Source organism: Macadamia integrifolia, unplaced genomic scaffold (assembly GCF_013358625.1).
Source record: "Macadamia integrifolia cultivar HAES 741 unplaced genomic scaffold, SCU_Mint_v3 scaffold1159, whole genome shotgun sequence".
Lineage (NCBI taxonomy): Eukaryota > Viridiplantae > Streptophyta > Magnoliopsida > Proteales > Proteaceae > Macadamia > Macadamia integrifolia.
Genome location: NW_024868105.1, coordinates 180,133 through 193,472, shown reverse-complemented (window position 1 = coordinate 193,472; position 13,340 = coordinate 180,133). Strand labels below are relative to the sequence as shown.

General features: G+C 37.8%; 1 protein-coding gene across 1 annotated transcript in view; it reads left to right on the top strand.

The window, feature by feature from the left end:
• The first annotated feature begins 3,134 nt into the window (after positions 1-3,134).
• The window catches only part of LOC122062972, a 32,558-nt gene continuing 22,352 nt past the window's right edge, over positions 3,135-13,340 (top strand). The window contains exon 1 of the mRNA XM_042626638.1: positions 3,135-3,337. Coding sequence (XP_042482572.1) covers positions 3,135-3,337 — 203 coding nt within the window. The remainder of the gene's footprint in view (positions 3,338-13,340) is intronic.

Genomic DNA, 13,340 nt, shown 5'->3' with positions numbered 1-13,340 from the left:
TGAGAGAAATAATGATTAAGAAAAAAAAAAATGAGAGGGTATAGAGTGGTGCTCAAAGAACCCTACCCTTATTTTAACTAAACAAATCCCACAATATATATATATATATATATATATATTATTAAGGTAATAACTTAATATCTGAATGCCTTTGAAAAGAATTTGTATAATCATACTAGAATTCTATATGATTAAGTCTCAAAGCATTTAAAATCTATAACCTATTTTGGTCATTTACTACATCGAAATTATCTCCAAACTAGTATCATGAACATACATGTACTTTGATAGAAAAATAATAATTTTACTAAGTTCAAGGGGAATTAAAGGGTAGGAAAATAAAATTACAATATATATATATATATATATCTTTCAAGTTTAAAATTTTGATTTCCCTTCTCTTTAATTTCCCCTACAACCACTCATAGCCTTAAAGACTCCAAGGTCATTACTTTTGGTTTATGAAAATAACTCACACTTGGGTTATATTTGGTATGCAATAAATTCTACATCTAGAACGCATTCTTAAACCAGTTTTTCTTTATTTTCTTGATTCAGAATATATTGTATGAACCAATAATCTATTCTGAAAAGGCATATAATATACAGCTTGCGAATAGGCCATCTCATAGCTCCTCTTTGCCTTAGTAGTATTAGATAATACCAGGCTAATTGGAACCATGGAATAATGCAAGCACCACATTACAAGATTAGTACAGATTGAGGAGCATTAATTAATATATACAATCCACTTGGCCACTTGGCCACTTGGCCATTTGGCTGCACTTAATTTCCCTTTCAAGTAATTTTGAGATGCTTTAAAATGATGTTCAAATTGATAGCATGATTGGATGAGTGCATCACATCCTTATTCAATAATCAACTCTCAATTTATTCAACCCCGCGTGCCATAAAAGTATATGTATTCAAGAAGGTGCATGCTAAAGTCCACGTTTTGTGGTTCATGGAGTTTGGCAGAGACTCTCCCTCCCTCCCTGTTTGTAGTTGCTGGGCCCAAATGCTTATTTTGATGTTTCTAGTGCTAGCCCTTGAGCAGTAACATTGTAATTGCACAGCAGGCAAGTAAAAAGTTATTATCAAAAAGATAATTTACTGGATTCCATGTCTAATTTACGTTTCTACTAGGGAACATCTCTCTCTCTCTCTCTCTCTCTCTCTCTCTCATTACTTAAACTTGCATATTGGGAATTTCTTATCTGATTTACATAGAAAAGCAAAACGTCCATCTCTCTTTCTATGTGGCACTATAAAATCTTTAGATTGCCCCTATGAATCCCTTACATGTATTCTCTTCTCTCCTTCACAAACCCTACAGGTTGCCATCACCTCTCGGATAGGATTTCTCTCGATGGGACCAATAGAGTGATCCCAGGGCAGGGCTGATCTAGAAATGCGTGTTCGGATCCTCCCAGCCTTAGGATCACTCTCTGGCTCCTAAACTATATGGAAAAGAGCCAGATCCCACTCCAAACCTTTTGAAATCTATTGATCCCCAATTATTGGATATGTAATGAATAGATCATTGATTGAGGATTGACCTTGATCAGTTGTTTCAATTTTATTTCATATGCGTATTTACTAACTATGATCTTGAGATCAAATTGAGTTCTCCTTTATTACAAGCTCTCCCTTCTTTTTTTCTTCTTCTTCTTCTTCTTCTTCTTGTGGAAATACGTCTCGCACTGATCGGTACGTACAGAATCGAAGCATGTAATTAAGAGAAGCACGGAAAAATTAAAGATGCAAAGGCACAGGATTTATGTGGTTCGGCATGATTGCCTACATCCACAGGGCAATAACATGGAGCTCACTTCACTAATACAAGAAAAAATTACAAACTCACACACCTCACACCCACAACACTGTACATGGGACCCACCCAACAAAGGAACTCACTCACAGTACAACTCTCACCAATCCCCAAAAGAGAACATATACAGAGAAGTTATACACTGGTATTTCCCTACAAGTGATCCCACACCCAACATAAGAACACCTTAAGAGACAATCTCAAGCTCCAGTTCTTGATTCACTTTCTCTGCCTTAAGCTGAGTGCAATGTGTCGAACTCCTCTCCCTTCTTCCCTATTTATAGGAGAAGTCCTGAGTTGTTTAGCATGTTTAATGTGCCGTGTTCGGTGCTGTAGCTGCCTCGGCCTCCTCCTTTTTCAATATGGTAGGTAAAGGGTGGTGCCGGTTGAGGGCGATGTAGGCCATGGCCGGTGCCCCCTATCTTCTTATTTCTTCTCTTCTTTGAATTTTGTGTCAATAGCTTCTCATTTACAAAGGTGAGGTGAATATTTTGGATTTTGTTTTTATATCAATGATTTCTTGTCTTGTTTCAATGATGTCTCTGTCGACATCATTGTTCACATTCTGTCACTTGAAAACTAATTTGAAAATAGTCTTCACAGCTCTGAATTTCCCAAACGTCATGTTTGATCAAGTAACCACAAGCCTGTTGGTGTATGATGTCTTGTATTCCGTCACAGTTTAATCTAGGAAGTACTGGTGCAACACCTAGACAGGCAGGACGACGGTCCTGCTAGCTGGTTAGCGGGTCGTGGGGGTTGCAAGGGGGGCAGGAGGCCCCCCTGCATAGCAGGGGGTGTAGGGGGCGTAGACCCCCGCTCGAATTTTTTATTTGAGGACAATTGTAGTCTAATCCGTATTAGGGTTTTTTTCGCTATATATTTATAGCGAGAATTTCTTTCTCTGTAATACAAGCAATACTGAGAGGTGTGAGGACGAGCGCTGTAACCCTATTCTCCATTGATAGTGAAGTAGGATCTCATCTCACCGGGGATGTAGGCAACCTTGCCGAACCTCGTAAAATCCGTGTGCATTGTTTGTTTTGTTTTTCCATTATCTTTTGCATCGTTTTAGGGTTGCATTTCTACAAAGCCCACAAGAAGTTTTGCACCAAATGAACTTCTTCTTCATAACAAGCTTTGTCAAAATATCAGTAACGTTGTCGTTGGCGTAAATCTTTTATAAAGAGATTACTCCATCTTCCACCACATCTCGAACAAAATGATATCTTACAACAATGTGCTTAGTCCTAGAGTGAAACATTAGATTTATGACCAAATGTAATGCACACTGATTATCGAAATGAACAATTATCACATTCTGCTTGATTCTCAGTTCATCAAGCGACTTCTTCAACCAGATACCTTCTTTATATGCATTCATAGCTGCGATGTACTCAGCTTCATTGTAGATAATGCCACCATAGACTATAATCGGGACATTCAACTAATTGCACCACTGGCTAAAGAGAAACAAAATCCAGTGGTAGATCTCTGTCTATCATGGTCTCCTGCAAAATCTTCATCCACAAAACCAACCAACTATAAATTTTGGCTACTGTAATAGATAGCCATGTATGAAATACCCTTCAAGTAACGAAAGATCGACTTCACAGCAGTCCAATGATCTCGACCTAGCTTTGCCATGTATTTACTGACTGCTCCCACAACTTGTGTAATGTCTAGTCTAGTGCACATAAGGCTTCCTACCATTGATGCATATGGTACTCGAGACATCCCTGTCTTCTACGCTTCTATGCAAGGACTTTGTTCCAAAGACAACTTGCAGCCAATAGGAAGTGGGGTATTAACTAGTTTAGCATTTTGCATATTGAAGCAATGCAAAATATTTTCAATATAATACTTTTGAGTTATCCAAATCTTCCTATTTTCACGGTCTCTGAGTACAGTCATCCCAAGAATATGATTTACGACACCCAAATCTTTCATATCAAATTCCCTTGCTAAACGAGCTTTTAGTTCCACAATACCATCTATACTGGTACTTGCAACCAACATGTCATCAACATACAATAATAAGATAATGAAGCCACCATTACCATGATTGCGAATATAGGTATAATGGTCTGCTTCACATCTTCTAAATCCCAAGCTCACAATGAAAGAATCAAATCGCTTGTACGAGCATCTTGGTTTCTGCTCCAAGCCATAAAGCGATTTGTTCAACAGACAAACCAAATCTTTCTTATTTTCTTCAATAAATCCTTCGGGTTGAGTCATATAAATCTCCTCATCAAGATTGTCGTGCAAAAAGTAATTTTAACATCCAACTGCTCAAGCTCTAAGTCAAGTACATCTTCCATGCTTAACATAGTACGAATAGTTATCAAACAAACAACTAGAGAAAAGATTTTATTTAAATCAATACTTGACTTTTGAGCATAGCCTTTCACCACTAATTAGGATTTGTATATTTTAATGTTCCCATTAGTGTCTCTTTTCAGCTTGTAAACCCACCTGTAACCAATTGCTTTATGCCCCTTGGGTAACTTTACCAGATCCCAAGTTTTATTTCTATGCAGAGCCTCCATCTCCTCTTCTATTAATGTTCTCCGTTGGGGGAGCGTCGTTGGATTCATAGGCTTCTTGATATGTACAGGGTTCAAGCTCTTCAGTGATACATGTGTAAATCGTGACATAATCTCTAAGCCAACTGGGACATTGTGTAGCTCTCCTGGGCCGTCCTTGGTCACCCTGAGTTTTTGCACCTGGTTCTGTATGCTCCTCATCAACTTCATCTCCACTAGTTTCATCAGTATCAGTCAGTTGTTCTTTAATATGTTGATTTTAAACTTTTTTGAGAGATTCAAGTTCAAACATTTGTGGCAAGGTTGTTCTTTGTCTTTCTGCAATAAATCTTCATTGAAGACAACATTTCGGTTAACGACTAGTTTGTGGGTAGTAGGATCCCACACCCTGTACCCCTTTACTCCTTCTACATAGCCAAGAAAAATACATTTTCTAGACCTCGCATCAAGCTTAGTCCTTAACTCCTTAGGAATCCATAAGCATCACAACCAATGGTACGGAGAAACAAATAGTCAACAGATTTTTCCGACCATACCTCTTTAGGAATTTTACCATTTAGAGTAGTTGATGGGGAATAGTTTACCATGTAACAAGCTGTACATACAACTTTAGCCCAAAAATGTTGCTTCAAGTCAGCACAACTCAACATACTCCTAGCACGATCCATAAACATACGGTTCATACGCTCAACCACTCCATTTTGTTGTGGAGTTCTCAGAACTATGTAGTGTCTCCGAATGCCAAGTTCAGTGCAAAAATCTTTGAATTCTTGTAAAATGTATTCTCCACTATTATCGGTTATCAGACACTTAATTTTTGTTCCATTTTGATTTTTTACCAAAGCTTTAAATTTCTAAAATGAAACAAAAACTTCACTCTTCTTTTTAAGGATATAAACCCAAAATTTTCTAGAATAATCATCAATAAAAGAGATAAAATACCTCCAGCCACCCAAAGAATCAACATCTGCTTCCCAAGTGTCAGAATGTATCAAATCAATAACATTCTTACTTCTAGCAGTGGAATCGGGAAAGGGAGCTTTGTGGAGCTTTCCAAATAGGCAATCCTCACACAAATCCAAATTAATAGATTTTAAACCAGGAAGAAGGCCACGATCAAGAAGAACCTATAATCCTTACTTAGTACCTGTAATCCTTACTTACTCATGTGTCCCAAACACCTATGCCAGATTGTAGTAGATTCTGTCACAGCATTAACAACAATAGCTTCACCGACCATAGTGTCTCCAATCAGCCTGTACAACCCGCATAATAAATCCCCTTTTCGCCATGATGAGTGCTCTTTTAAATATCTTCAATCGACCCTTTTCCCGAGTAATTTTTAAGCCATCTTCATTAAAATTTCTTAAAGACAATAGACTCTTCTACAGGTTTGGTATATGTCGTACACCAGGAATTGTATAAGTGATGCCATCAAACATCGTGACTCAAACATCTCTGATCCCCACAATTCTGTATGAATGATCATTACACATGTAAACTGAACCACCACCATGGAATTGATATGTATGGAACTAGTCTCTGTGTGGCGTCATATGGAAAGAAGCGCTCGAATCCAAAATCCACTGATGATTCATGCTCTCATCTGGAACCGTGCCATCATCGGATGAATCGTCCTTCTTAACAACATTGCCTTGAGAACTTGTTGAAGTAGATGATATATGAGAATCAAACTTAGAATGTTGTTGATTCTCATTGGATTTATAACCCTTACGCAAGTGACCCTTTTGGCCACATTTCTAACCAGGACCATTTTTACGCCATTTCAATTTGGATCTTGACAATCGACTCCCACTGAAACTTCCATCTTTGGATCTCCCTCTAGCCATCATTACATTACCAGAAGAGCCCTCGAGTGTTTTTCTACGAGACTCTTTTGTGAGCAACGTAGCTATAACCGTCTCTGTATCAGGTCCGTTCTAGAACTGAGATTCTTGATGAAAGATTCCTATGAATCGGGGCATAGAACAAAGAATAAGTGTTAACTTTTCTTCATCATCGATCTTCACTCTGATGGCGGTTAAACTGCTCAATAGGGTATTAAACATGTTCTTAGAACAAGATACCTTCCTTCATCTTCAAACTGTATAATTATTGACGAAGAAAAGTTTTATTAGACATCGTTTTCCCTTCGTAGAGAATCTTCAGTTTGTCCCACAAACCTTTGGTGGTGGTTTGATCAGAGACATTGAACAACAGGGAATCATCTAAGGAAAGTAGTAAGTCTATCATTGCCATTTGATCTTTTTTTGCGAGAGCAAGGTCATCCATACTTGTCAGTTTCTTATCTTTTTCGTCAAGTGCAACCGTACACTCGTCTCTTACTAACACTGCTTGCATTTTTAGCTTCCATAACCGATAATTTGATCCGTTGAATTTTGACACTTCGAACTTTATAAAAGTTGAAGTAGGCATAACGCAAAGCCGAGAAACATAAGTACTATCACGTGCTAATAAGGCTCTAATACCAATTGTTGCAAAAATATGTCCTGCATTGATCGGTACGTACGGAATTGAAGCGTGTACTTAAGACAAACATAGAAAAGTAAAAAATACAAGACACAAGATTTATGTGGTTCGGCATGGTTGCCTATATCTACAGGACAATAACATGGAGTTCACTTTAAGGAAAAAATTACAAACCCACACACCTCACACCCACAACATTATACATGAGACCCACCAACAAAGGAACTCACTCACAGTACAACTCTCACTAGTTCCCAAAAGAGAACATATACAGAAAGTTATACACTGACATTTCCCTATAAGTGATCCCACACCCAAACACAAGAACACCTCAAGAGACAATCTCAAGCTCTAGTTTTTGGTTCTCTTTCTCTACCTTGAGCTAAGTGTTGTGTGTCAAACACCTCTCCCTTCTTCCCTATTTATAAGAGAAATCATGAGTTGTTTAGCACGTTTAATATGCCGTGTTCAGTGTCCTAATCGCCTCAGCCTCCTCTTTTTCAATAAGGTCGGTGGAGGGCCGGTGCACCCTCTCTTCTTATTTCTTCTCTTCTTTGAATTTTGTGTCGGCAGTTTCTCATTTACAAAAGTGAGGTGAATAGTTTGGATTTTGCATTTATATCAATGAATTTTTTTGTCTTGTTTTAATGATGTCTCTGTCGACATCATTGTTCAAACTTTTAAAGAAGACTGCAAAAATTAGAAGATTCTCTCTCTCTTTCTCTCTCTCTCTCTCACAAAAAATGGAGAGATCGTTGGCTTGCTACCTCATGGATCAGTGGTGATCTAGCTAAGGATGAGACCGTCGTGATGTCCTGGCACCTATCTGCAGAGGAGGCACATATAGGTGTGGGGATGCTTGGTGTCAAGGAACTCGACCTAGAAGGCGAGCACCAGAACCACCTACTCTGGGTCTTTCTCTTCTAGACCGTGGCATCCTTTTAATCTCAAATTAACTTTTCTTAGAGAATCCATGCATGTTCACTGTCAACCTAAACTATTATCTTTGATCTTGATTGCCAACCATTAGCTCTGATAACACTTGTTGAGGTAGGCAAGACTTTGTTCCCTTTCATAAGCAACTCATAGAAATGTGTACAACACACAAAACTATATAAATTAATCGATAGAATTACATATGAGACACAAACTTATATGCAAGAACAAAGAACACATGAAATAAAATAAGCACAGATATAGAAGACAAAAGAATTACTTGATTTGACAAAACTTCCTACGTTTGAGAAGAGAGATTCAATCTCCCACAATGAACAAGAAAAAAGATACAATCTTCATAATTTGATTTACAAACCCAACTCCCTTGAACACCCTTTTTCCTTCCCCTTCATCACTTGGTTACTCTCTCACTTTCTCTCTCTGCCTTGGTGTCTTTCTACTGTTGGTTTCTCACTCTCATTCCTTGTTAGACACGTCTCCTCTTTTATAGACTTGTCCTTCTTCACTCTTTGGAAGACTCTACTGATTGCAGTCACTTGGAAGGTTATATCTTCCACTTCATGGAAGCCTCCACTGTCTTGGAAAACTCTTCTAATTTCCTTAAAAGACAACAATGGAAACCCCAATGAGATTGTTGACCCAAATCAACTAACAAATCTAGATAAAAGACATATACCCATCAACAAGATCTGTTAAAGCAAACACCAACAAATACAATAATAAATAGTCAACAGATCTGCACAATACAGAGATTTAACGAGATTCACACATTGATGTGATGTGTTACGTCCTCGGACAAAGAAAAAGATGTTTTATTATGTAGAAGAGAGATAACACTCAAGTAGCGGTGAAAAAACTCGCCCTAAAACCCTAGCTTGAAAAACCCTCTTTAATTACAATGATTTGCTTAACAAGATGATAGTACATTACATACTTCAAGTCGTGATCGGTCGAATCGATCCATTGGGTCGCCGTCTATCGGTCCAACCCCTCTGCTTCCATTATATATCTCAGAAAACTTCTTATTCGTCACAAAAAAATATATCAAAATAAATCATTCTTCAAAACGGGTCAAGAATTCAAGACTAACTTAACAAGATTAATTGCATTGCCATCAATCACACAGGGCATCTATTTGCCAAACTCTCCTTGGAGGGTCATCTCGGTGCAATGGCACTACTTGTTGGGGGAGATACACGCAAGGTTTGCGACGATATTAACCAATGATTGGGGATCTACAAAGTTAGTGCAGTACTAATGATTGGTGGTGAACTGCAGGGCTTGTGAGATGTTTAGTCAAGGGAGAAAGAGAGGTACATGTTTACTTTTCTCATGCAATCATTTTAGAGTGGTTGCCTGTGATTTCTTACTTTTCGTGACAAATGGTCCCAACTGGTATGGCATAGTCTGAGTGGTGCCATGTGAGAAAGGAAGAGGGAGAGGAACTACACAAAACCAACAAACGTTTGGTAGAATGGGACAAATATGAAGAGTACGTTGGACGGGTAGATGCGATACGGTACCCAATCAGGAAGGTAACCCCTTTCATGTAAGGCCAAGACCATGATGAGTGAGAAATGAGGAGTGAGGACCCATTCCATCTCATATTCTCATCTCAAATCAAGGCCATGACCATGACCATGAGGACCCATTCAATATCATCTCAATCCACATCCAAGTATTAAATAAGGAGCTCATTGAAGTCCTACTTGTACTTTTTTCTCTCTCTTCTAAGTCTACAATAAATATATGTGGCAAACCTCATTTCATGTGGGGAAACATTACAAAATCAACACTAATTTTCATCTTTAAATTAAAGAAAAGAGTTCTCTGTTCTGGAAAGTGATTTCTATACCAGTGGAGGAGCCCATGGGTGCATGTCAGAGCATTTTAAGTAGGTAGGCATTTTTTATTTTCATGGGTGCTAGATGGTTATTTCACCGCTTATGTGTCTAGGTATAGTCTTTACACTCTCAGATAATAAATTAAAGGAAGAAAGAACGTTATCTGCTGGTACAAGTACACACCTAAACACAAGGGTGCAAAAAGACCATACTAACCCCATATTGAAGATGCTTGCATCAGTATTCCCGTTGGTGGTGTGTACTTATGACAATGAGTAGTGTTCCCTTGCCCTAAATTAAATTAGACAAAAAGACTGGTACCTATCTAGTACAACACCCTATTTTCAAGGTATGTGAAAAGATGTTCCTATCCTGCATGAAAACCAGTAAAAACATCATCTGCCGTCGATGTGGTGGTGCAGTGAACATCTGATGGCCAGAACAACATCAAGGCGCATGCCAATGTCGTCTTAGCCCCGATACTCACAACACCCGTGGTAGACAATCATTACTCTGAAAGCTAAGGGGTTGTGTTTGGTAGAGAAATGCAAACGATAACATTCCTCATATCATTAAATTAAAAGCAAAATATCGCTATCTCATCGTTTGGTCTTTTTGCCTGTGTGCAGGGCATGCGATCTGGCAGTTTTTTTTTTTTTTTTTTTAAATTATATTAAGGGATTAAAAAAAAAAAAAAAAAAAAAAAAAAAGGAAAAACAAAATTCACAAATCACGTGGAGTGGAGTGGAAGGACCAATCCCATTTTGTTTTTCCTCTTTGTTGTTTTGTGTGAACTGGGAATTGAGTTGTTGTGCTAATTAGAGTGCAACACCTGTCTGCTATGTTTTCAGGGGGACAAGACTTCCAAGCTGGTGATTCCAACTTAGCTGGATGGTACAGATTAACCACATCTGCCAACTCACCCCTTCACGTGGCTAGAATCTAGATTAGTTTTATAGAACCAGAGCCGCAGGAGTGTTAAGGTGAAACTGAGAGAAACACCGTTTTATTCGTCTTCAAAGGAAAGGTACGCTGGCTTCTACTTTCCTTCATTCCTGTTCGTTTTAAGCATAGTTGAAGGGATCATTGGATCAATTCCTCTTGAATGTGCAATTCTTGTGCACCTAGGAAACATCCATAAGGGAGTCATTTTTTCTTGCATGGAGGACGGGCCAATCATTTCATCTCTAATGTGTTTGAGTGTAAGGGCCCTCCAAAGAAAACAATTTCCCAAAAAAAAAAAGAAGCAAACTTCATTTATTTACCCTTTCAATAAATACAGTTTTTTTTTTTTTTTTTTTCGAAAGAGAATAAAATATGTCATTTTGACAAAAATAATTGCATTAAATACTACATTAAAACTTTTACTAAAAAATATTGTGTTAAATAGTTTTTTATTTTTTGAAAAATCTTTTCTATCCCAACATTAAATATTACATTACTTAAACTTCTAGGAATAAGATAAGGGACAGTTAAAAGCATAGTTGGAAAACTAAGTTTTGACTCAAGTAAATCACCGGAGTCTAATCAAAATTTAAGAAAACCTAGTCAAGAATCATGTAGACTCAGTTAGGGTAAAAATTGCAAGACTTGTCCATTATCATCGTAGACACATAAAACTAGCTCTTTTTACCTGAGTCATTATAAACTTGTCGAGTCCAGTCATTTTTTAGAATACCATCACCAGTTCATTACTTTATTAGTTACTTATATTCATGGTTTTAAGTATCTCCGATACCGATACGATACCCTCCGATACGTATCTTAAATTTAGTCGGCCGATACGATACACACCGATACGATACATTGAATTTTTTAAATCATTTCGTATCGATATATATCCTACAATACATACCGATATGCATCAATACACCACTAATACACATCGATACGATACGACATGCCTCAATACGACTCTATGAAAAATATAAAATTAAGGTAAAATGTACGTTTCAGTATGTATTGGTACGTATCGGTGAGTATCGGTATGTATCGATCGATACGTATCGGTATATATCAGCACGTATCGGTGAGTATCGATATATATATATATATCGGTACGTATCGGTGAGTATCGATACGTATCGGTGAGTATTGATACGTATCGGTGCTACGGTCATATAATGGCCAATATGGGTAATTTTTTAGAAAAAAACGATTTTTGAAGGGTTTTTGTTCTAAAGTTGTTGTCAACCATATTTTTCCCTAACTAAAGTGGAAATCAAGGTTGGGAACAAGGATTTTACATTTATGGGACAACTACAGACCTTGAATTCTTAGTACTATACCCTCAATTTAGTGTTTATGCATAATACATGTTATCAATAGCTTTTTTTAACAAATTCTTTATGCAAAAGTGTTTAAAAAAATGTTTCCTATCCATTTATGTGTGTATCTTTAGCGTATCTTAGTGTATCTCCGATACGATACGATACCCTCCGATACGTATCTTAATTTTGACCGACCGATATGGCGATCGATACCGATACTTTAATCCTTGGACGGGTTGTTTGTACCTGATGACATGGAGATACAGGATAAGATTGTGAAGGAAGCACACAGTTTTGAATACTCACTTCATCCTGGAAGTACAAAGATGTATAAAGATCTTAAACAAAGCTATTGGTGGCCAGCAATGAAGACCACTATTGCCTTATATGTAGTAAAATATCTCATATGTCAAAAGGTTAAGGCAGAAAGACATCAACCATATGGTACTCTACAGCCATTCCCAGTACTAGAGTGGAAGTGGGATAGGATCACCATAGATTTTATCATAGGACTACCCTGTACACCCAAGGGAATGGATGTAATTTGGGTGGTAGTTGACAGGCTTAGCAAGACTGCTCATTTTGTTCTGATCAAGACTAATTACTCCATAGACAAGTTAGCCCAACTTTATATGGATAACATAGTCCATTTACATGGAGTACCAATAAGAATTATGTCAGACAGAGACCCAAGATTCACATCAAGATTTTGGAAGAGTCTCCAGCAAGCCTTGGGGACACAAGTGAATTTGAGTACTGCTTTTCAATCACAGACCGATGGGCAATCAGAACGTACCATACAAATACTAGAAAACATGTTTCAGGTCCTGTATAATGGAAATGAGTGGTAGTTGGAAAGAATATATACCTCTTATGAAGTTTTCTTATAATAATAGCTATCAAACCACAATCAGGATGGCACCATATGAGGCATTATATGGCAAAAAGTGCAAAACATCCCTATATTAGGATGAAGTAGGTGAGCGATGGATGCTTGGACTAGAGATGATACAGATGACGTGTGACAAAGTCGACGTCATTCGGGAAAGAATTAGAGTAGCCCAATCATGCCAAAAGAGCTATGCAGATAACCGTAGGAAAGATATTGAATTTCAAGAGGGGGAGAAGGTATTCCTAAAAATCTCTCCTACCAAAGGTTTGCATAGATTCCACAAGAGGGGCAAACTAAGTCCGAGGTATATTGGCCCATTTGAAATCTTGGCTCGAGTTGGCCCTTCCGCCTTCTCTTAGCAATGTTCACAATGTGTTCCATGTGCCTATGCTGAAAAGGTACATCCATGATCCATCATATGTGCTTCCCGTGGAATCGAAATATTTGGAAGCTGATATGACCTACGAAGAGCAGCCCACTAAAATCCTAGACCTAAAAATAAAGATT